We start from the raw sequence: 22,987 nt of genomic DNA, 5'->3' as shown, positions 1-22,987 counted from the left end.
TATATACGTAGATTATAGATGATCCAGGATGTGGAAGAACCGGAAAGAGGGGGAAAGAATCTACACGAACGAGGTCACTTCCGGTTACGTCTAATCAGCTTTTGAGATGATAAAAGTTTCTCGTTGTGCATCGCAGGTCCAAGCGTCCGCCCAATACTTGCGTAATAATCTTTAAAGTGCTAAACAGCCGCCCTTATTACCAGTATTCGTTGTTGACATCGTTGAAACTATGAAATACGTGACGTCATAATCAACGAGTACGGTTACGGAACGAAAATGGTGGTGGGAATTGAAGTTCATCACACTAAGCTGCTGTGAAGCTGGTGGCTGAATTTATTTGAAGCGTTAAATCCAACCATGACTTGCAACTGTTTGACTCGATAAGCTCACGTAGCTTACTCCTGATATCTTATGAGCAGTTGTCAAATCGGAATGAAACCCAAGTGGTGGTACAAAGTGTATCTCCATACATGTATCTAGGTATATGAAGATGCGTTTAACACATTAGGGAACTGGTTCAGAAAAAAAAATCTAACTTTCGGTAACGCCATTGCTTGATAAAAAGAAGACTGAAACAATTTGAGCTTTTGCATTATAGGAAAGCGACATGAAGAAACTCGTAGAATGTATAACACACTTTCTTTATCTATTGTATTGACGAGCACTTGGATTTTATACATTTCATACTGGGCATGATATCCACACTCATGCCGGATAGGGATTTTGACGCATTGATAAGGTCTGAAAGAAAGTCTAGCTGCAATGACGCACTTCGCGCGGTCAAAAGTACTTTCCTCCAATGAAAGATTTGGCTGTGCGCGTTAGTCCTACCAATGTGTGAAGGGGATTTCCCTTCAATGCGTTTTGCCTCCAAAGAGCCTGTGCTCTGAAGCGAAGGCCAACACAGTACCTCTGTTCGCACACTGATATGGCCAACTTGGCTCATCATATCACTACCAGAGCTCTTCGAGGTCAATCGACATTCGATGCAGCCGCTCTGAAGCACCCCCACCCACCCACCCCACCACAATCATATGTTTGTTTAATTATTACGTGTACTGTTTTCATCCTGTCGCAAAGTTCATTAGGAGTTCATTTAGGCTGCTCTTGATCTTGTCGTGTTAATGCATTATTACTGCACGAACACTACGAAAGTGTCCAATACGCAACATCATTAGCGCGTAATCAACTCTGCATTTGAAGGAAACATTCTTTAAGGAATTAAGTGTACTTCTATTTTGCTTTACCGGCCGTAGTTCGGGAAAAACCCTAATGAAATCGCTGATTTTGATGAGAATTGTGTGTCCTTTCTAATTCCTCAGTTCTTGAGCGCATCGCATCGCTGTGTTTCGATCGGTGTCGAGTGTCTCACGCGAAAGAGGAAACCGAGCTGTGACGCCGCAGCGGTTTTACTGTCCACCACAGATTTGAGCCGATAACCGCTCCTGTTCAGCGAGCGCCTGCATACTTGCTCGGAACAAAATAATGCTCAGATGCGATTGACGGTGTCACGCATGTGCAAGGGTGTCGGAGTGTATTTGACGGAGCATGTGCCTTCTTGAAGTTTCATGAGATGATCATTAACTTGCTCAGCCTCTTGGTAAATCTGAATTGTCTACCGTGATGAACGACAGGACGAGGACAGCATGAGTTTATGATTTCAACTGTATAGATTCATGTTACTGTGTTTTTAACTTCGAAGAGATACCCGATTCTCTCCACTTCCTCAGTCTACCAAGCAGTGTGTTGGGTGAGATCTCTCTCGAGCAAGCTATTGAGCAAAACAAAATGTTGCATCGAAACTTTCCCGACTTCTCTGCCAAGGCTTTAACACTGCACGCGATGATTGCTACGACTGCAGTTTTGTGTGTATCTGTAGTACACGGTAAGGGAATCAACCTACTCATATTCATAGTGAAAACATGTGCATTTTTTATAGATATATGTGATTGTCATGCCACTCAGTGAACCAAGTTTGATCGTTTTTTTCTTTGTTTTTCTTTTTTTTTTTAGATACCCGCATTTTGAACAAGGTCTAAAACAACTAACATACAGGTGGTATATATTGTGGGAGATGAAGTATATGCCTATATAAGCTCAAAATGGAGCAGAAGCATGAAACTGAAACTCCGCATTTTCGAACTCGGCACACTGATTTCAGTTGTGTTTGTAACAAATGTGTGTAGTTATCTGCCACCACGTTTGTTTAGTTTTCTCCCGACTGTGGCAAAAGTACAGTTACCTGTACAGACAATAGCGACGTGTTCATTGAAACGATGCAGTATCCATAAATTTGCTTTGTCCTAAATGGCATTGTGCATTTCCTCATAAAAACGAAAATGTTCCTTTCACGAGGGGCCATCAAAACAGGAAACATCTACTTCTTGTGGACTTAATAAACAAAACGCAATGCTGGCTGCTAGGCAATGTTGGTGTTCGGTGTTCGGTTATTATTATTATTATTATTATTATTATTATTATTATTATTATTATTATTATTATTATTATCATTATTATTATTATTATTATTATTATTATTATTATTATTATTATTATTATTATTATTATTATTATTGTTATTATTATTTGTTAGCTTTGTCTCCTATTACTACATAGATAGTTCCAGTCATTAGATCCAGTGTAGGGAGTTGTTCAGGGTTTTTGTTTCGGATAAGTTAGGTTATAGGTCTTTTTGTCTTAGTTTCTTTGTTTCATCCATTTTCAATGCCTATTAGTCTATCGATCATATTTTGTTGTATTACGTGTGGGGGGAATGCAGCCTACAAGCTCAGCTTTTTAGCATTCCTCCCCATTTCCAACATTTTCCTATACCTACAAGTTTTCTGTAAATTTATCCTTTACTTTGTATGATGAAATTTATGCACTGTATTCAATTTTTGTAATATATTTATATGTTTTTGTTGGAAATGAAAAATAAATGAATGAATGAATGAATGAATGAATGAATTAATGGAAGCCCCAATGACAAGGTAAAGAATACTCCTAATGTAATCAGCTCATGTTCAAGGAAGAATTTCCTTCGAACTAAAACAAAAAACAGAAAAAGAAAAGATAACAGCCATTTCTAGCCAGACCAGAAACACACTTTAAAAGGAAAAACGTGTCAAACTATACCCTTCTATTTTTAGTTTTTATGTCATACGATGTGTAATATCTTGGGATTGTACAAGACCTGTGATGTGATTTTAGCGCTTCCCATTGACTGATTTTTGGATATATAATTGTCTCAAAATATGACACCTATACAGTCATGGAAATGATTCTTACATGTTATCAAAAGTATGGCGGTGTGAATTATATTAACAGAAATGTAAAGAAAAAGTGCATTAGTCTAAAGCAAATTCTGAAATATGCCTGTTGAGCATCCAGAAAAAAAAAGTTTGATTTTGGGATAGAAATAAAAAATATCTCAATAGCTAATTACTCAAAGAATATGGGATATGGGCTGTTCTGACAGTACGTGTTAGTCGACAGACAAATATTTGTCAGAAGAGGATTATAATTGCTATATTTCCCATGCACCTGTATAGTTACGGTAGGCACATGTGTCTTTTGGTTTGTGGATCGTTTTCACAGTTCAAGCTGAATGCTATTTGTTTCACACATGCATCAGAGGACGAGAGTGCATATTTCCTGACAGGAAATATTAAAGCACTAAACTACAAAACCTTGACTGCAATGTCCTAACATTGCTTCAATGTATTTTGAAACCCACGCTGCCTTGTACAGGTGTATGGGAAAGAAATCACAAATTTCATATTTCAGGACCAATAAAATAAGAAGGAAATGACAAGGTATAAATGCATGAAAAGATATCAAATTGAACCTGATAAGTTACTCTCTCTTTTTCATCTTCATTTTTTTTTATCCTGCCTCTTAAAGTACACTTAAAGTACATTTGTGTTTGTGTCAATGGCATCAATGGCATGTATGTGTGTGTCAAATTGTTCGTGTGTGTGTGTGTGTGTGTGTGTGTGTGATGCTCCTCAACGTGCACTGTGGTGATCAGCTGTTCAAATAAGTGGAGCATGGGAGGAATTGATTTCTTTATCTTGATCTTTGTCAACACCAGAAACAATGATCATGGCATGGTAATTTGATGATTTAATGATCATTTTCAGGGAGAGAATTTACGGTTGAATTGATTAAATTGTCAGTTTTTTTTTCTCGATTTCTCTGATTCGATTCGTACATCACAATATACCTTTGGTGTGCATGGACAGTTTAAATTCTGTATTGCATAATCACATCATGCATGTCATCTTGACAAGTCTATTTTCGTATTATCATTTTTCTTCTTTGAATCACTTCTATACCTTTCAGTGTCATTTTGGTGTTAAAATGATGATGAAATCATGTGGAAATAGAGTAAGGAATTATATTTGATACATAGCATGGTTAAAGAGTTTTTTTTCAGTCTTTTTCTTTTCATTTGGACAGTTGTGAAATAAACTCTTGCTCAAAAGAGCATATCCTCAGTTCTGTCATGTTATTTTAGTCATTATCACATATATCACATTTATAATAATTTCCCCATCTTCTTACTAAATGTAGTTTATAAGTTACAATTCATGTTGGTCAAAATAAACACAAAATAATCACAAAAAAGACGCCTCAAACTGATTTGAATATATCTCTCCCCTTGCAGGTCAGTCACTTTTCATATCAACAACCAGCCGATATTTCACAAGTGCAGAGAGTGGAAACTCGTTCTTTACCTGTTTTCGAAGTGCACCAGATCTTGATGCCACTGTTTCAACTGGTCGCTATATCTACACGAAGAATAATGTACAGAACCCCGATCCTCCTGAACCACAGCTTCGTTCTCTTATTGATCCTCCAGTACAATTTCATCTAACATTACTCTCAGATACCACTAATCACAGGGCATATGGTACATTTTATTGTTCAGCCACCAAAGATGGACAGTCCACGGTGGTACCGACAATATTTCTGCGGTCTGATGGTAAGTGTGAAGAAGTCAAAATATTCTCTTACATTGACAGATATCATACAACAGTGAATACACCTTTGATTGTTCCAGTGTATTAATTCGTGAAGTATGAGTTTTCTTCAATTTGTCTGCCCTTTATACAACTGAATTTTGTCACATGTAATTGCTGATCTATGTTTTTAACAAACTGGAAAAAGGAACCAGCGGGAATCGAATCTGTCATATACTGCTTTCCGGGCAGGGACACTATTACCACCAGGCTATACTTGGTTGCCGGCACTGGCACAATGAACTTGGATCAATACCCAAGCGCCGAAATTCCAAAATTGCTATCATAAGTAGACCAAGACGGACAGGAGGGATTTTAAATGAAAGCAAGAGATTATAAAGCAGACGGGTGAGATGTATGAGTTTTCTTCACTTTGTCTGCCCTCTGTACACAAAATAAGTGTAAGATTGGCACCGCTGATCTACATTGTTAAGAAATATGTCAGGGAAATTTTGAAGATTGATTAACCTTCCAAGTCAAATGTACCAGTAGAAATTCTAGTCCCTTTATTCATTTGTCAAACATTTTGTCAAATGCATGTGCTTAAATTGTTGCAGCTAGGTTTGTTCCAGCAGAAGGAAGATTTTCAAAGACTGTGAATGCCGGAGATGTGAATGTGACAGTGGACTTCTCACCAGCGCAGCCCATCAGTGATGGTTTACAGAGAAATTGGAGACACAATGGAACGATCGATGAAAATGACGTCCTGATTAAGTATACTGGAGCAGCAACAAGTTACACCATTGTGGGAGAAGTCACACCAGCAGATGGAGGGGTGTATGAACTGCACCTGAGAAACGAGAGAGGTTTGGCTAGAGCTGGCTTGATGCGACTCATTGTGAGAGGTACGCTGATCATTACTGTCATGCCTGATATATTATAGGGTTGGATGATTAACACGATTGATTATCAAGTTTAGAATCAACATGTATGAACATTATAGTACTTTAAATGAATGAAAGAAAGATATTATTTAGAGGGGTGAAGGTTCAGATACAAGTTTCTTCACTTTGTCTCCCTCGGCAAATAGAATGTTAAGATCGCAACTGCTGATCTGAAAATTAACATGTCGTAAACAAACAACAGTAGATGACAGGTTCTAGTCCCACTGGTTCCCTTTTCCGATATGTTTGTTAATTTGCAGATCAGCATTTGCGATCTCAACAAATCTAATTTGTAGAGGGAGACAAAGTGAAGAAACTCGTGCCTGATTATAGCAAATTTATCATTAACCAAGAGTATGTGAAGAGAACCTCCGGCAAAACAATTAAGTATGAAGTCTGTACAATCTTATGATTATAATAATGACATTGCTGACATGACAGATGAAGAAGGATATCAGTCTTTTGCTATTTTTGTCATAATGCCACTATGATAAGTTTTCCATTTCGCCATGAATAAAGTAAAGAATTTCACTATTAGGAAATAACATGAAAATATTGACAAAGTGCTCTAACTCCAATAGATTGTCCAGCTGGTCGCCACGATGTACTTGGTGGATGCCTTCAGGCCTGTCAGTCATGCTACAATGGAGGCATCTGTCACAGTGAGACTGGAGAGTGTGTTTGTCCCCCTGGTTTCATGGGAAATCAGTGTGAGCAGAGTAAGTAAAGCGCTAAAAAATCTTTCTGACTCAGAATTACTGGATCCTTTTTATCTTTTTATTCTGTAGAAGAAAGACAAACACTTGTGACTTGGTCCGGTTAAGGGATGGTATAGTAGTGGTGGAAATTTTTGCGAGAAAAAAATAGTAATAGTACAGAGCATGCTATTCTAAGAGGAATTCAAAGTTTATTTGATATTTTGACATGGCTGAGGCATCTAAAAACAAAGTAAAACAAAGAGATCGCAATAAAAGACGGATCCCACTTTTTATTAGGATTGCTCTGTTTTGGATTCATATCAGCTATTTCAAAAACAATTTTCATCAAATAAACGGTACATTCCTCTTGCACATGCTCTTTCATATTTTACACGACAAATATGCACGATATTTCTCGTTATATCACCCAAAATGTTAGAAACGTAAAGTTAGACCTTGACCAAAACTCAGTCTGTACGATCCATTAAGATATATAATAGTCACTATTGGGACGTTGCAGTAGCATGATTTCTGTACTGTTTACGCAGTAGTAATCTTAAATTACATGTGGTTTGTGTACCTGCATCTACTGAAAGGTTGATTTACTGGTTGATTGATTGATTGATTTGATAGATTTATATTCTTTTTTATTCTGCCTGAAGTGTTGTAATTGCAAACTGTCAAATTACACGACCATAATTTTGACAAAAGGAACCATGAGGTGCAGGATATTCAAACTATCATGATCATAACATTAAAGAGACCATGAGTTAGTATCCACTATAAAACAACAACAAACAACAACAACAATCAGGAAACCCTGAGGGCCCAAGTCATTTAGTTGGCTCTTTCCAGACCCGGGCTGCCCAACCTGGTGCACCCTTACCACTCCAGTGTATGTTCTGATTTCGAAATATGTACTATGAAATTTGTGAATGAAAGCCGAATAAATAATAATAATAATAATAATAACAAATTGCTCACTATGTCATGCATACACGTAGAAAATAAAGAATAACACAGGTCACTAGTAAAAGGAGAGCATTGATGGTAATGGTGGCCTCAATGAGAAATAATTAAGTTAGGCTTAGGTTCTACTCCTCTGCTTAATCCTCCCTACCTTTCCTTATAGCTTAATGATTCATTGAATGTTCTGGTCTAACTTATCTAATTCATAAAGCTGTGTAGAAGCCTTCATGCCAAGTTAAAGACAACCTAAATGACTTGAGTAAACATATCACTTAAAAAGTGATACGAATTCTCATAAAAAAGAACAAAAAAGAGAGTATAAGAGTACTAATTTCCAAGAATAGTGGCATAACGTGCAACCATGGTTTTGAGCAACTTATATGAGATAAATCTACACTCAGCAAAGAAAAAAAAAGAAGAATGTAAACACTATTGAAGTATATTTCATGGAATATTTAGCTAAGAGCTATTATACCGTATGAAAGCAAATTTATTGGCTGGTATTTATTTACTGGTAGGGCAATAAAAAGCGAAACTTTACGCATAGACGAATACCTTTCAAAGCACAAAAGTAAAAATTGCAAAGATAAACAACTTGTCATTCATGCGTAAGTGCTTCCCGTGTAACAGTAAGAACAAAAGACAAATTCAACACAATAAAAAACATGAATTAAAATGCAAAATAAACCTATGATGACATTGATATTTTTGAAGCCCAACAGATCAATAAAGGCTAAGATAATGGAGGAATATGTGGAATTTTCTTTCAAATCCAAATACGAATGAAATAAGAGAAGCAATATATGAAAATGGTAGGAATTTGAATTAACTTCTCAAGTAAGGAAAATCATAAATGATAGTTGGTTCTTGAATTAGTCTCATGACTTCCCAGATTACTAAATTAAAAGAATAAGATAAAAAAATATTTTGTTCATTCAATCATCTTTGGTGCCCTTTCTCCCTATGCCATCTAAAGTTTGAGTTGACAGGAAATTCTTATTTTCCTCCTTTAGTTTCCCCACTTAATTGAAGTTATAAAGAGATACAGAGATAAAGAGAAGGGCAACTTATCTTTTGTTATTTTATTCATATCTCTTATAGTGTAAAACTGGTCTTTTGTTATCATTGTTATATTGAAGGGCATTTCCAAATATGATATGAATGTAATATAATATGATATACAAAACATTCATTGTCATCAAAATCTTCTATAAAAATACGAACTCGAAAGTGTTTATGTTATTTCTTTTTACCTGAGGGTATATATTTTTCTGTAAAATCATGATAATTAATTTAATTGCATGCAGCATTATTTTTCTGTCGAATGTATTCATATCAAAGATGAAGTGATCACTCTGATGAAAATGTGTATGAATATAAACGGTATAGAAATAAACTGACAACAATAATACGAACGTCGCGTAGATTATATTATAAAAACCAGTTTGAGAATGCTCAAGGAAAATGTCTTCTGCATGGAAAATTGTGAAAGAAATATTCGGGAATGATAAGCAGAAAACTATTCCCAAAATATTCAATCTGAATTATCATTGTGTTAAATCTTCACAAAATAATGCCTTTAATGAGTTTCTTTTTTGTTGTTGTTGTAAAAATTGGTCCCAGTCAGGCTAAGAAAGTTGATAGCCATGGAACAAATTTTCGTCAATATCTTTATAATCCGTGTAATCATTCACTTTTTTTAAAGCCTACTGATTATATAGAAATTATGCATATAACATCATCTTTTAAATCAACTCATTCTACTCGTTATGATGAAATCAGCACTGTCTTGCTGAAACAAATTATTGGATCGATTATTATCACCCTCTCTCATATCTTCAATCTCTCTTTATTATCTGGAGTACTTCTTACTCCTCTCAAGATAGCAAAAGGTATTCCTGCGTATAAAAAAAAAAAAATGATTCTTCGAATATTTATAGTAATTACCGACCCATTTCTTTATTACCAACCTTTTCTAAAATACTTAAAAGAATTATATATGATAGACTTGACATTTTTAAAGCCTAATACAATATTTTGAATTCCTTTCAGTATGGGTTCATTCAACTGACCTGGCGCTAGCACAATTGTATGATCGAGTATCAAATGCCTGAGCTGACCGAAAGCATGTTTTTCGGCGTTTTCATGGACTTAAGCAAGGCCTTTGATACTCTTGACCATTCTATTTTGCTATCAAAGCTACATTTTTATAGTATAAGAGGAACTGCTCTGAAACTGATTGCAAGTTATTTAAATGATAGAAAGCAATTTATACGTTTTGATTCCTGTAATTCGAAAACATTGTTGATCAAATGCGGCGTACAACAAGGGTCAATTCTTGGGCCATTATTGTTTCTGTTATATTATGTCAATGATTTACCTAATGTATCAAGTTTATTACAATATGTTATTTTTGCTGAATGCACCAAAGTATTTCTCTCAAATTCATATTTTCAATGTCTTATCAGATCTCTAAATAATTAATTACCAAACTTATTGTCACAGTGGTTCAAAAGTAATATTTTATCTTTGAATTTACAAAAAACGAATTATATACACTTCAAACATCCAAGGAAACTGTTTTGTTAATGCTGGATGTATTCTGAAAATAGATGGTTTTCCTCTTGAGAGGACAACATCCACTAAATACCTTAGAATTATTATCAATGAAACTCTTACTTGGAATGATCATGTGAAATATATTTCATCTCCTATTGCTCGTAATGTTGGAATATTATGTAAATTCAAACATTGCTTATCTTTGGATATTTTGATTATGCTTTATAATGCACTAATCCTACCTTACATTTCTTATTGTAATATGATTTGGGCAAACTCGGAGTCTGCTCACAATACTATATCAAAATTGCAAAAGAAAGCTATTCGTGTATGTGCAAATGCTTGTTATAATGATCACACAGATCCCTTTTTCTTGTGCTTTAAGATCTTAAAGGTAAACGACATCCACACTTTACAAAATGATGTTTGATGTTCTGTTTTAATACCGAATTATTGGGGCATCCCACGAGACCGACACCCACGAGTCATACGGTCCACGAGACCGACATCAATATTAGGCCCATGAGTCATACAGCCCACGAGTTATACGGCTCAGGAGTCATACAGCCCATGAGTTCGACACTACGAACAAAAGGCTCATGAGACCGACACTGAGCAAACATATTAGCCCACGAGACCGACACTAAGCAATAAAGGCTCAGGAGACCGACACTAAGCAAAGAAAGATTACGAGACCGACAGTAGGCAAAAAAAAAAAAAAAAAAAAAAAAAAAAAAAAAAAGGCCCTCGAGACCGACACTAAGCTAAAAAGGCTCACGAGACCGACACTAAGCAAAGAAAGCCCACGAGACCGACAGTAGGCAAAGAAGGCCCACGAGACCGACAGGATAAACAGCGCCATCTACATGTCAATCACCTGTACAGGGTGTTCCATGAACGGAAAAATAACATACTGGCGGGTGTAATTTCGTAACGCTATCACTTGAAAGATGGTGACCATCTACATAATCATGAACGTCATCAAATATGTATTTCTACATACTTCTGGGGGGAGGGGGGGGGGGGCAAGTGTGTCAGGGAGCGACATTGTTATCAAGTATAGAAAAATTGAATTGTAGTCTTCATGCCCCCGCCCCAACCCCCCCCCCCCCCAAATAGAAGAATTCCTTCATCCCCCCCTAAAAGAGACAAAAAACCACAAATGAATTTAAAAGAGGACAATAACGATGTATGGATTCATTTTAGAGCTTTGATAATGTCATCGTGCTATATTTGATAGGCTTTCCCAGTTTTTAGCTATCGAGAAGATGGACAAGATATAAATTGTACCTCTTCTCTTTCCCGATTCACTAGTTGCTTATTCTATTTTAGATATTCTACCCTCCTGCTTTAACGTTTTGCAGTAAGATCTATTTGTAATTTTCTCTGTAACTATAATGTAATTCTACTGGTTAAAACGTTTTATATCGCAGGGGTTCACCTCAATTTTGTGGCTTGTGTTATTCTCCTCCGAACAGTACATTTTATCGTGAAATACAATAGCTGTTTTCATGGATGCATCTGTTTTTTTTCCCGAATCCCTAACGCTACCTTAATAGACGATTACGTTATTTTTTATTTTTAATTAATACTAAATCAACACCCTTACAGGTTTATTGTGGAAAGATCTGTAACACACTTTTACTGTACTTTGTTCATTTTTTTTTTCACGCAAACACACCCCCATGCAAACACAATTAAAGATCCTGATCATTTCAGGGGGGGGGGGGGGGGGCAACTGACTGGGTAACACCCTGCCGGAGATGGCAACTCTTCTTTTCAATCTCTCATGTCTTCCTATGCTATTATCAGGACACCCTATACAATTTATTGGCCTATAGGTGGCGCTGTTCATCCTGTCGGTCTCGTGGGCCTTCTTTGCTTAGTGTCGGTCTCGTGAACCTCTTTTGCGTATTGTCGGTCTCGTGGACCTTTTAAGTGTAGTGTCGGTCTCGTGGGCTTTGTTTGCTTACTGTCCGTCTCATGAGCCTTTTGTGTGTAGTGTCGGTCTCATGAGCCGTATAACTCCTGGGCTTATTTTACTTGATGTCGAACTCGTGGGCTTTATTTACTCAGTGTCGAACTCGTGGGCTGTATAACTGGTGGGCTGCATGGCTTGTGAGCTGTATGACTCGTGGGCTGTATGACTTGTGAGCTGTATAACTTGTGGGGCTGTATGAATCGTGGGTGTCGGTCTCGTGACGTGCACCCGAATTATTACCTTCTTCATTTAACGTTTGTTCCAGCTGAACTCAGAAATCCATTCCTTTCCAACAAGGCATGCAATGGATGTACACTTGAATAACCACAAAACACTCTTAGCACACAAATCCGTAAGACATGCTGGCTCAGATATTTGGAATAAACTTCCACTTGAGCTACGTAACATCAAGTCTATTTATTCATTTAAAAAAGCAGTGAAGAAAATGTTGATTTCATAGTACCAGTGATACTTTCTGTAGAAACACTTAACGACTCATTCTTTGTTCATTGTTGTATCTGTTATGTTTATTTCTTTCTGAGTCTCTGCACGTGCGGATGTACCTGCAGTACATCGTGCTCCTCTGATCCACTGGGATTAATTCCTTCTCTGTTGTTCATTATTCATGTTATGTCGGGCAAATCATGGTTCACTATAACGTCATGCCCTGAAAGAGCACGTAGAAATTTATGCTGTAAAGATGATTGCTTTTTGTCTTCTTCTCCTCTCTTTTTCTCATCTAATGTAACTTTTACATAATAAAAGCAACACTTATTATGTGAATACATCACTGTAACTTGTAAGTATAAATACGTACATAAAGCACATGTATGTGTCTAGGTATATAGGTATGTTGAGTTGACCTGGCGAGACTAGTATCGGGAGGTTTTTATCATCTCCTCCCCTTCCAATCTTCTCCCTCTCTCTCTCTCCCACCCCCCCCTCTCTCTTACCCTTATTTCACGAGCATCATGTTGGACCCTCTTGTTTTTCTTCATGGTAATGTTGTTTGTTATCGGTTGCCAAACATTCAAGCTTTGTGCTTATTCTTGGCAATCGTTCTGTATGCAAATTATTAAGATGTTACTCATATTACAGATGCATTGTATAACCGACGAAAAAGATGAAAATAGTTGAAAGTATACTCCCATTATATATAAAGTTAGATAACAGCCTCAAACAAGGTATTTGCAGATCTTGATTCCAGCAAATGACCGCAGTCGTACCCCACATGGGTTGTATACAGCAAGGGAATTGGAGGGTTTTGTCCATTCCCATTCCTAGACTTTTACCCCCAAACCAGACTTTTTTTTTTACATGTACATCACATTTTCAAATGATTTATCAGATATTGAGTAAGTCACTCAACAATTGAAGAAATTATCCTTTTTTTTTTTTTTTTTTTTGGTGGGGGAGGGGTTGTTAATTGTGCTTCTCGCAACTTGGTTATTCTAGCATGACGCATGGCAAGGAGCAAAGTAATTTCGATTTAGCAATTCTATTATTTTGTTTCTCGGTATCTACTTGGATTTTTTTTATACCTTGTGTCAGAGGGGATCGTTATAAATTCTTCCCTGTTCCAGACTTATGAAACTCTATCAAAATGCAATTGCTCTGAAAATTCTGACAATACTCTGCAACAAGCACTAATTTGCTCCGACGACATAGCTCTATTTGCATTTGCGAAGATTTGCTACTCCCCAGTATATCGAAAATCGTATTTAGAAACAAGACAGTAGAACAAAGCCGCCCCAAAACTCTCTCTTTTCGATTAACGTCCATAATAAACATCTGCGTGCCTATTTTGTGTTTGCTCATTAGTTTATTTGAATTAGAATTAATGTTCGTTTTTCGTTTATGTTTTGGTATGATTATCATGGCACTATCTATCCTATTTCCTGTCACTTTATCCTTTCCATTAGGTGTCGAAGTAAATTTGCTCTGAAGAGTGTTTCGTATATTTAGTAACTTTTACTCACCCGTTTTGCAGAATTATAAGTATTAAGAAGGATGTTTTGCTATCTCTCGTTACGATCTTAATTTTGCTGAATATGTAGATATCTCGCTATTGACGTTTTGGTACTTGGGAGTTGTTTGTTGAGGTGTCTTGTCAAAATGATATCGAAATGTTGGTTATTTGGAGGGGTACAGAATTATTTGATTACGAATATAGTAATCATGATTTTGACAAAAGGTGACAGACACAATTTTGCCATTGATAGTGTCCTTTGAAATGCCGTGTTTTTTCACTCTTTTCCCCTAAATATTCTCCAAAGTGTTGATCGCATAGTTGAATAACAACTCTAAGAACACGAAGAATGCAACAGCTTGCGTGTGTAGAATGGGGATTCCCTCGCATTTGTTTATGTGACAGTGGATGAATTGTTATTATCTCCAAAATAGCAAAAATCTGGAGAGAGAGGTGCTCCGCTGATACTGATAATTCTAAATTTTGCTTACTATAAGTTTGATATATTGTCTGATCACCTCCAAATTTGATGTCGTTTCCCAAAACTTATTACGCATATACGTTGTATAAGATATGTTTAATTAGTGTTAACGTATTTTGGTTACCATGGCAACAAATAAACATAAGCAAGTTCCGTTTCACATTTTGACCCTTTTTTAGCTTCTTGTTACTTATTATCTTATGTATTCACAACATAAGATAATAAAATTTTGTACTTTTAAAGGAAGTATTCAATTATGTTTGAAAAAACTACAGCGCCCTCTTGTGATTTGTCTTGATTTTTTTCTGTGGAGTGCACCATTTTCTTAAGATTTGGACCTGTAAATGCTCCGAAAAGGTTAAAATGAAGTTCAAATGTGTCTTTATATGTCTAGATAGAAATCAATAGCAAAAACTATTTGCAATTTCGCCTTGACTGCCCAACATATGTCTTAAAATCAGTTAATTTAATATTATTTAATGGAATTCTCTTTGTTTTCTTTGTATTTTGACAAATTGCTCCCTCTTTATGGTTTCCAAGAAAAGTTTTGATGGTGCCATTTTGTAGAGTATGTCTTGAGTTACATTTGTGCCACATTTCAGAGCAATTGATAGAAAAATATTGAAATGACAGAGGGAGCGGATTGTGCCCTCCATGGTTTACCGAGCTTAAAAAAGGCATTTGGAGTTATGAGGGTTAACGGCTGATACTGAGACTAAGCTACTTCTCTGGAATTGCTATCATAGCAAAATATCATCTACAGATACATACCATTTCAAAATGCATAAGCAGAATTTGTCCCTTTAAGTGGTACCAATATCGTGAAAATCTGGTCTTGGCCCATGGACTATTACCCTTTGTTAAAGAAGCCATCTCTTGATCCTGAGGCTCTGCAGCATTACCGGCCTGTATCGAACCTTCAATTTTTGTCCAAGATCCTTGAGCGTGTTGTCTTTTCACGATTATCAGACTATCTGCTGGAGAATAATCTCTCAGATAACCGTGAGTCGGCATATCGGCCGCATCATAGTGTTGAGACCTTACTAACTTATCCAATGATATTTTGAGAGATATGGATGATGGAAAGATTACTGTTCTCTTACTGCTTGATAGCATTTGATACTGTTAACCATACGATTCTGGTGAATACTTTGAAGTCATTAGGTGTTGATGGTAGAGCTCTTGAGTGGTTCAAGTCATACTTATCTGAAAGGTTTCAGGTTGTTTGTGTTAATAATGCAAAATCTGATCCTGCTTCATTAGACTGTGGTGTCCCACACGGATCTGTCGGGGGCCCAACGCTTTTCTCAATTTATCTGACTGGTTTGAACACTGTTGAAAGAGATTGTACATTATCACTCTTTTAACTACCATTGTTATGCTGATGATATCCAGATATACACATCATTTCTACCTACCCAAACCAATGTCGTTGACATCATTCAGAAACTTAAGGCTTGCATCCATGATATCAAAAAGTGGATGAGCTCGCATTCATTGAAGTTAAATCAGGAATTCCTTCTTAACGGTTGACAATGATGTGGTTATTGCTCCATCTAAATCATGTAGAAATCTTGGAGTATTATTTGATTCTACAATGTCCATGTCTGTTCAGATCTCTGCTGTCTGTAAATCCGTGAGATATCAGTTACGCAATTTGGGCATTATTCGCAAGTATTAAACTCGTTCAGCCACAGAAAAAAAAATGGTTCATGCTCTTATATCATCCCGACTTGGCTTTGGTAATGCACTCCTATTTCAGCTACCACAATCTCAACTTTCACGGTTACAAAAATTGCAAAATTCAGCAGCCCGTATTGTTACCTTTACCAGGAGAAATACTCACATTACCCCTGTTTTGTCCTCATTGCATTGGTTACCTGTTGAATCTCGCATTGTATTTAAACTATTACTATTTCTTTTTCATTGCATACACGGATCTACCCCAGAGTACAATGTTAATCTACTGACATTTTATAATCCTTCCAGATGTTTAAGGTCATCCGATTGTAGATTGCTTGTTGTTTCAAAAACGAAGAAATCATGGGGGATCGGTCATTTGCACATGCTGGACCTTACCTGTGGAATCAGTTACCTCAAGCTATCCGTCACATTTCGAATGTTGACTCCTTTAAAGTTGCCCTCAAGACTCATTTGTTCATGACCATTTTCCAGTAGAATTGTATATTATATGATGTATATATTTTTCATTTTCATTATTGTGTCGTTTATTTTCATGTGCATGTTTGTGTACGGATTTTTGTATTTCATAACTTACTTCTTCTACTGCGCCTTGAGCACGTTAACTATGTGGAACTGGCGCATTATAAGTACCCTGTATTATTATTATTATCATTATTATTATTATTATTATTAAAATCAAATTACTTCATTATTCTTGAATGATATAAATAAGAGGACATGATGTCTTCTCTTTTTTTGTGATAAGAATTATTTTCTTTAAAACAGATTTACCATTTAACATTCTATATAACCTTCTTTGTAATATTTGCAGGCTACAGAATATTCATTACTCTGGATCATCTCTTGTAGTAATACTATATAGTTTGAAAATACAGGCCTGCCAATTTGATTCTGTTGTGTACATACAGTGTGTGGAGGTAATCGTCATGGGCAAGGTTGTGAGTATCGCTGTAACTATGGCATCGATGACCAGACAGCATGCGGAGGTCTACAGGTGTGTGTTCCAGACCCCTATGGGTGCTCGTGTACGCCTGGATACAAAGGCATTCACTGTACAGAAGGTGAGGTTAATGCAGAAGTTTTGCAGGAATAGACATTTACTTTATTTCACTGTTTGAAAGGTTACCGGTCATGGATGTAAATGAGCATTGGATTAATTAGTGTTTAGTAGTAGCCACGATAACAACCGAGGGCATAAAATACTCAGGTTAGATTTGAACGTCAATGTCGGGCATTTGTCAAGTAGTTGCAAAGTACACAGGTATGTGTGCATTTTAAGTTTCTAAAAAAAATGTTTTGAAGTGATTGCTGACATATAGGCTGACACAACTAGTCAGCCAAATTCGTGAAGGCAAATTGGTTGGTGATAATAATGGCTAATATTTCACTTCATGCAATGGATTCATATAGTTGCGTTTTACTGGATACATTGAGGGAGAGAAACATATGAATTCTCTGAGAGATGAAATCGAATGAAATTCAACAATTTTATGTATTTTAATAGAGTAAAAAAGTTACAATTTTGCTAAGAAAACATCACTACAATACACTGTTAAATGCGATATATTTCAGCCAAAGAAAAATCACAAGATCAAATAACTCGAAGAGTTCTGTGTCCCATATTATGCTTTCACTGGGTTATGATTATTGTATAATACATGTACTATGAATGATGTTTTATTTTTGTACTACACATTGAATGATGCTGTGTAATGGATTTATACCGGAGAGCTGTACACTTTTAAATGTAGTCAATAGTGTCAATGGAGTTATTTTCATGAAACTTAGCGTATACATGTATTACCAGGTGAATATTCTCTAAAGATTCTCTAAGTTTTGGAACATGAGGTCGAAGGTTAAAGGTCAATTCCAAAATACCGAAATTTCCTGTTTTTCTTTATATCTCATGAAATATCTCGTGTTTTCTTCATGAAACTTCGGTATAATATATATTTGATATTATATGCATGTACTGCCTGACAATAATTTTCTTGAAAGAAAATCAGAACTTCTGCCATTTAATGCTGAAATTACATTTTTTCTTCTCCATGCCTTGAAAATATCGTAGTGCATACATTTAATTGAACTAGATATACATACACGAATTACTGCACAATGATTCTGTAATCCAAATTTGGGGCCATAGGGTCAAAGGTTACATGACAAAGTTATGATGCCACTGTTTTCCCATATTTTGAAAATACCTCGTAATATTGCCATGAAAATTCGGTAATACCAGATAGATATCATTTGAAGAAAGATATGAGCCATGAGGTCAAAGGGCAAGGATCCAAGTTCAAGTGAAAACTTGTCACACGGTCAAGATGTACAACAAACATATTGGGGAGTAATGCGTTTGATACGGCAAAGGCATAATAGACCTACCAGTCGCCATATTATAGCGACATACATTGACATAGTTGCTTTCTGAAACCATTTGACTGAGCTGTCAGTCTATAAAAGTTAACCTTTTCAAAAAAGGGTGGGAAAGGCACTCGAAACTTACCATTTACAAGTTTCAGAAGTACAACAAAGGGTCTGATTCATTTGGTGTGGTAATACAGAGGAAGTGCATACATGTTTTCAATTCAGTCGTGTATCTTTGTCGTAAAACTAGAGTGTGGTACCAATGAGTTTGGAGCCAGCTGTACCCAAACCTGTCACTGTTTGTCTGGCGAATGTGATTCATATACTGGAGCTTGCACAGGGAGTTCAGCTGAGTGTCTGCCAGGCTGGACAGGCCCAAACTGTCAGGGTGAGGATTGCTGTTTGTGTAGAAGTCTCTTTCCTGAAATGGGATGCTACGCTGTATTAACTTGATATATCTCCCCCACCCCCTTGTAAGAACACTTCCGGGTTGATAAACGAGACCAGGAAGTTAATGGCAGCACAGAACTACCAGCGTAAAGTTCAAAGGCTTGCATAACACCTCTTACACGGTAGCAACTTTTTCGATGACAGGTAACATTCATTAATAGTCGAACCTATTCTACTCAGATACTTCTATGCTATTACCACGTAATTTTGAGTATGCTCCTATCCATTACTTACATTTACAATATTCCTAAATTTGTGACAGTGCTACACAGCCATACCTTTTCATGCAGATGAGTTATAGATGAATTACGTCAATATAGTGTATTTGGAAGGAATGTAATCTGTTATTGGCAAGACAAAACAAAACTTCATTTTAACAAAGTAAATAATAAGTGTGAGCCAACCATTGTGTCAGTTTTCAAGAATGTATTGATATGATAAGTACGATGTAATATCATCTAACATAAACAAAAGATGCTTGAGTTAGTTTAGGGAAATTCTGTCTTTGTTGAAATACTTCAAATGGCCAAAAGATATAAGCATATTTTGTTTCTGTCGTGAAGGAACACGCTACCCATTTCTTATTTCATGGTAGTATGTTTCTTAACCTTTCTCAAATACCTTTATGCTGTTTTAATCATCGATATTTTCATTCATCTGTCCATTTTCTGCCCCATCGTTGATAAAGAATGTATCACTGGGAAATATGGACAAGACTGTGCAGGTATGCAGGTGTATTTCTGTATCTTCCAATTTGAAAGATTTCTTATAGTGTAGCCCTCTACATAGATACTTTTGAATATTCCTTTTTTTTTCTTTGATCAAATAATGACTGAATGATTAAGTTGTGTGTCTTGTTATAATGTATTCAACCATCTGCATTTTTTAAAGCTAACCTTTCAATGCAAAAATGAACAGGACTAGAAGATAAACATGGATAATGAAAATTAGTAAACTGACTATTTGCCAGAATTGTTTCAAAAAGCAAGATTAACCTTTGGAAGTTCAGGACACCAGTCCTAGGAATATCAAATTACGCCCATTACGCCCATTACGACACTTTAATCATGAGAGGATATCTCCTCTGTGTTCACTTCTTTTACATGACAGAACCAAGACATTCAAAGTTTGTATCAGCATTGTACTATGTTGTTGAAAAAGTATTAATAACCACTCGTGTCGAAGCAATCGACCATTCTGACAAACTGGCTTGTGAACATTAGATATATTTCCCATCAATAAGATTGTGTTGTTAATGTGGTATGCACAGATAGTTTTATGGTTCTTTTCTCCCCCCCCCCCCCCCAACCCTGCTCCAGGGACTGTAACAGTCAACTACAGGAAACCGAACCAAGGGCAGCTAGTAATGGTGAGCTGCTCCTCAACTGGAAGCAGTTTTCTGTCAACTGCAGACCCCATTGTGAAGCTTCAGAGACAGCACGGTAAAAAGATGATCCATGAGACAGGCATCGCTCTGTTTAACTCTGCAAGTAACACAGATGGGTATACTGCTGACTTTATCGTATCAGATGTCCAAGATGACGAAAAATTTCGATGTTTGATGTCAGACGTCACCACTTTCATGAGCCAAGAAGTCACAGAAGGAGGATTTTATGGTCAGTAGTCTCCATGTATGGATGTTAACGATAAATACATTTTGAATTCATGATCTGGAGTTTGAAGATGACAGAATGTCTGTGAATTAGATATGATCCTCACATGAAGCTGTTCTTCAGTTCTGTAGAAAAAAAAAAAGTTCCACTTTCAATTTGCGTGTTTCACATTTCACAACTACAAGGGAGGAATTGAACATTCCGCTGTATACTTCTACTTATATCTTATACTTGAATTTATATATATCAATTATTTCATTGTGTCTTACTTCTTACATTTACATGTATATCTTATACTTATATGTTTATTCTTTCACGTTATATATTACCTATTCTACCGTGCGTGCTGTTTTTTTTTGTTTTAAATTTGTCTCTGTTGAAATTTGACGGAACTGGACAATGAGCTGGAAACTTACTGTCATGTTTTTACATCTCTGATAACACTATGCCAGTGTTACCGCAGCTGCCCAGTTCCCCCGTTGTGGATACAGCCAGCAACAACTCGGTAACCCTCGCCTGGGATGCCTGGAATGAAGAGACGAATGTTGGTGATCCTCCACTGTCTGGATACCAGGTGTATTACAAAGAGAAGAGCAACCCTGGGGGTTTCATTCGGTTAGAGATGAGAACAGATAGGCTGGTGCCCTCAGAAACTATCACTAATTTGACACCGGACACAGATTATCTATTTGCTGTCTCAGCTGAGAGACCAGGTGTTGGTGGAATCGGAAATAAAATGGAGGTAGAAGGCAGAACACTCTGCTCCCGTGAGTTGAAGTCAAGATACAAGTATAACTCTGGAGATGCACGCACTGATTAAATTTGAGCAAAGTCTTGTAAAAGTCGGAAGGTCACCATATGTCGGGTAGTAATCATGGTAATTGGCTTATTGTAATTTTTGAACCATGAACCCCACTAGGGTCCATGCTCGAACCATGAGGTTAGACGGGTTTGCACACTGGTAGCTAATAACTAGAGAACCAAACAGTGGACAGTCACTGTGATACTTCAAGAATAGGAGGAAAATCTTCCCTAACGCCACTCGTACTGCTTAAAGAGGCACAAAAAGGAGTTCCTTGTGATTTCTCTTTTTTTTGTTTCTGACCAGGTTGAAAGGACTCTACGAAGATTTTTGAAACAGGTAGGATAAAATTATGATTTTTGATATTTTGAATTTGATAAACTGTCTACATTTCACTGCCGTCGTAGCATGTGTCTCTCATGATATTTTTTTTTCAGCTCCACTAGAAGGGCCTTCTTCAGTTGAAGCCATGAATGGAAGTAGGAATGGACAGATAAAAGTCACATGGCAGGTGAGAAAAAAAAATAATTGATATATGTGACCCTACATGACAAAACCACCATAGCAAACGTCGCCATTTGATAGGCATAATATGTTGGTAAGGGTTGATTCTGGAAGAGCAGACTATCACCTTTAAAATGACATGATAACTCAGTACAACGGACTTGTCTAAACCAACTAAACAACAGAAAGAAATTTAGTGCACTCTCCGATAAAGTGTCTCCTTGAAAGAGAAGAGGCTTTGAAGTTTCGGGTCATTTCAAGTGCTTAAAGGACAAGTTCACCTTCATAGACATATGGGTTGAGTGAATGCAGCAATATTAGTAGAACACATCAGTGAGAGTTTGAGCAAAATCGGACAATCCGTTAAAAAGTTATGAATTTTTGAAGTTTCTGCTCAGTCACGGCTGGATGAAAAGACTACTATAGCTTGTGATGTCACATGAGTACAACGATACAAAGAAATAATAAAGAAAATTCAACATATTTCCATTTTTCTCGCATAACAAAAGAACACTCGACTTCTCTCTTTCAGAAGGCAGGGGGAATAATATTACCCTTGACATACGTCAGTAGCAAGTCGAAGAACTGTGCACTTTATTCAAAAAGTAAAGTTTTGTGAAATTCTCTTTTTATTTTCCTTATATAGTTGTACGCATGTGACATCATACACTGTAGTAGTCTTCTCTTCCAGCCGTGACTGCGCAGATACTTAAAATATTCGTAACTTTTGAACGGATTGTCCGATTTTCCTCAAACTTTCACTGATGTGTTCTACTAATATTGCTGCATTCTCCCAATCCTTATGTATATGAAGGTGGACTTGTCCTTTAATTTCTGTTCATGAATTGGAGGATAGGATATCACGAGACTCCAAAGCAACCACTATGAACGGACTTTCACATTATGCTTATATTGCGCACATATTCTATTTAAGTATTCATGACAAAAGCTAACTTACAATGTCATCATCTCATCCTTTCAA

General features: G+C 36.6%; 1 protein-coding gene across 1 annotated transcript; it reads left to right on the top strand.

Annotated features, from left to right (window-relative positions):
• The first annotated feature begins 3,942 nt into the window (after positions 1-3,942).
• On the top strand, positions 3,943-21,835 carry LOC140237174 (uncharacterized). Its single transcript, XM_072317115.1, has 10 exons — positions 3,943-3,949; positions 4,670-4,987; positions 5,582-5,869; positions 6,490-6,627; positions 17,178-17,330; positions 18,887-19,024; positions 19,775-19,810; positions 20,406-20,702; positions 21,152-21,314; positions 21,808-21,835. The coding sequence occupies exons 1-10, from the start codon at positions 3,943-3,945 to the stop codon at positions 21,833-21,835; spliced, it is 1,566 nt and encodes a 521-aa protein (XP_072173216.1).
• Positions 21,836-22,987: the final 1,152 nt, after the last annotated feature.

This window comes from Diadema setosum, chromosome 13 (genome assembly GCF_964275005.1).
Source record: "Diadema setosum chromosome 13, eeDiaSeto1, whole genome shotgun sequence".
Lineage (NCBI taxonomy): Eukaryota > Metazoa > Echinodermata > Echinoidea > Diadematoida > Diadematidae > Diadema > Diadema setosum.
The sequence above is the reverse complement of the archived record's forward strand: the minus strand, read 5'-3'. Positions and strand labels throughout refer to the sequence as shown.

Bases quoted from the DNA above. Each gene is read 5' to 3' on its own strand.
- LOC140237174 (XM_072317115.1), top strand. The intron at 5,870-6,489 runs GTACGCTGATCA...TAACTCCAATAG, and splicing joins GATGCGACTCATTGTGAGAG to ATTGTCCAGCTGGTCGCCAC. The intron at 17,331-18,886 runs GTGAGGTTAATG...TCGTAAAACTAG, and splicing joins AGGCATTCACTGTACAGAAG to AGTGTGGTACCAATGAGTTT.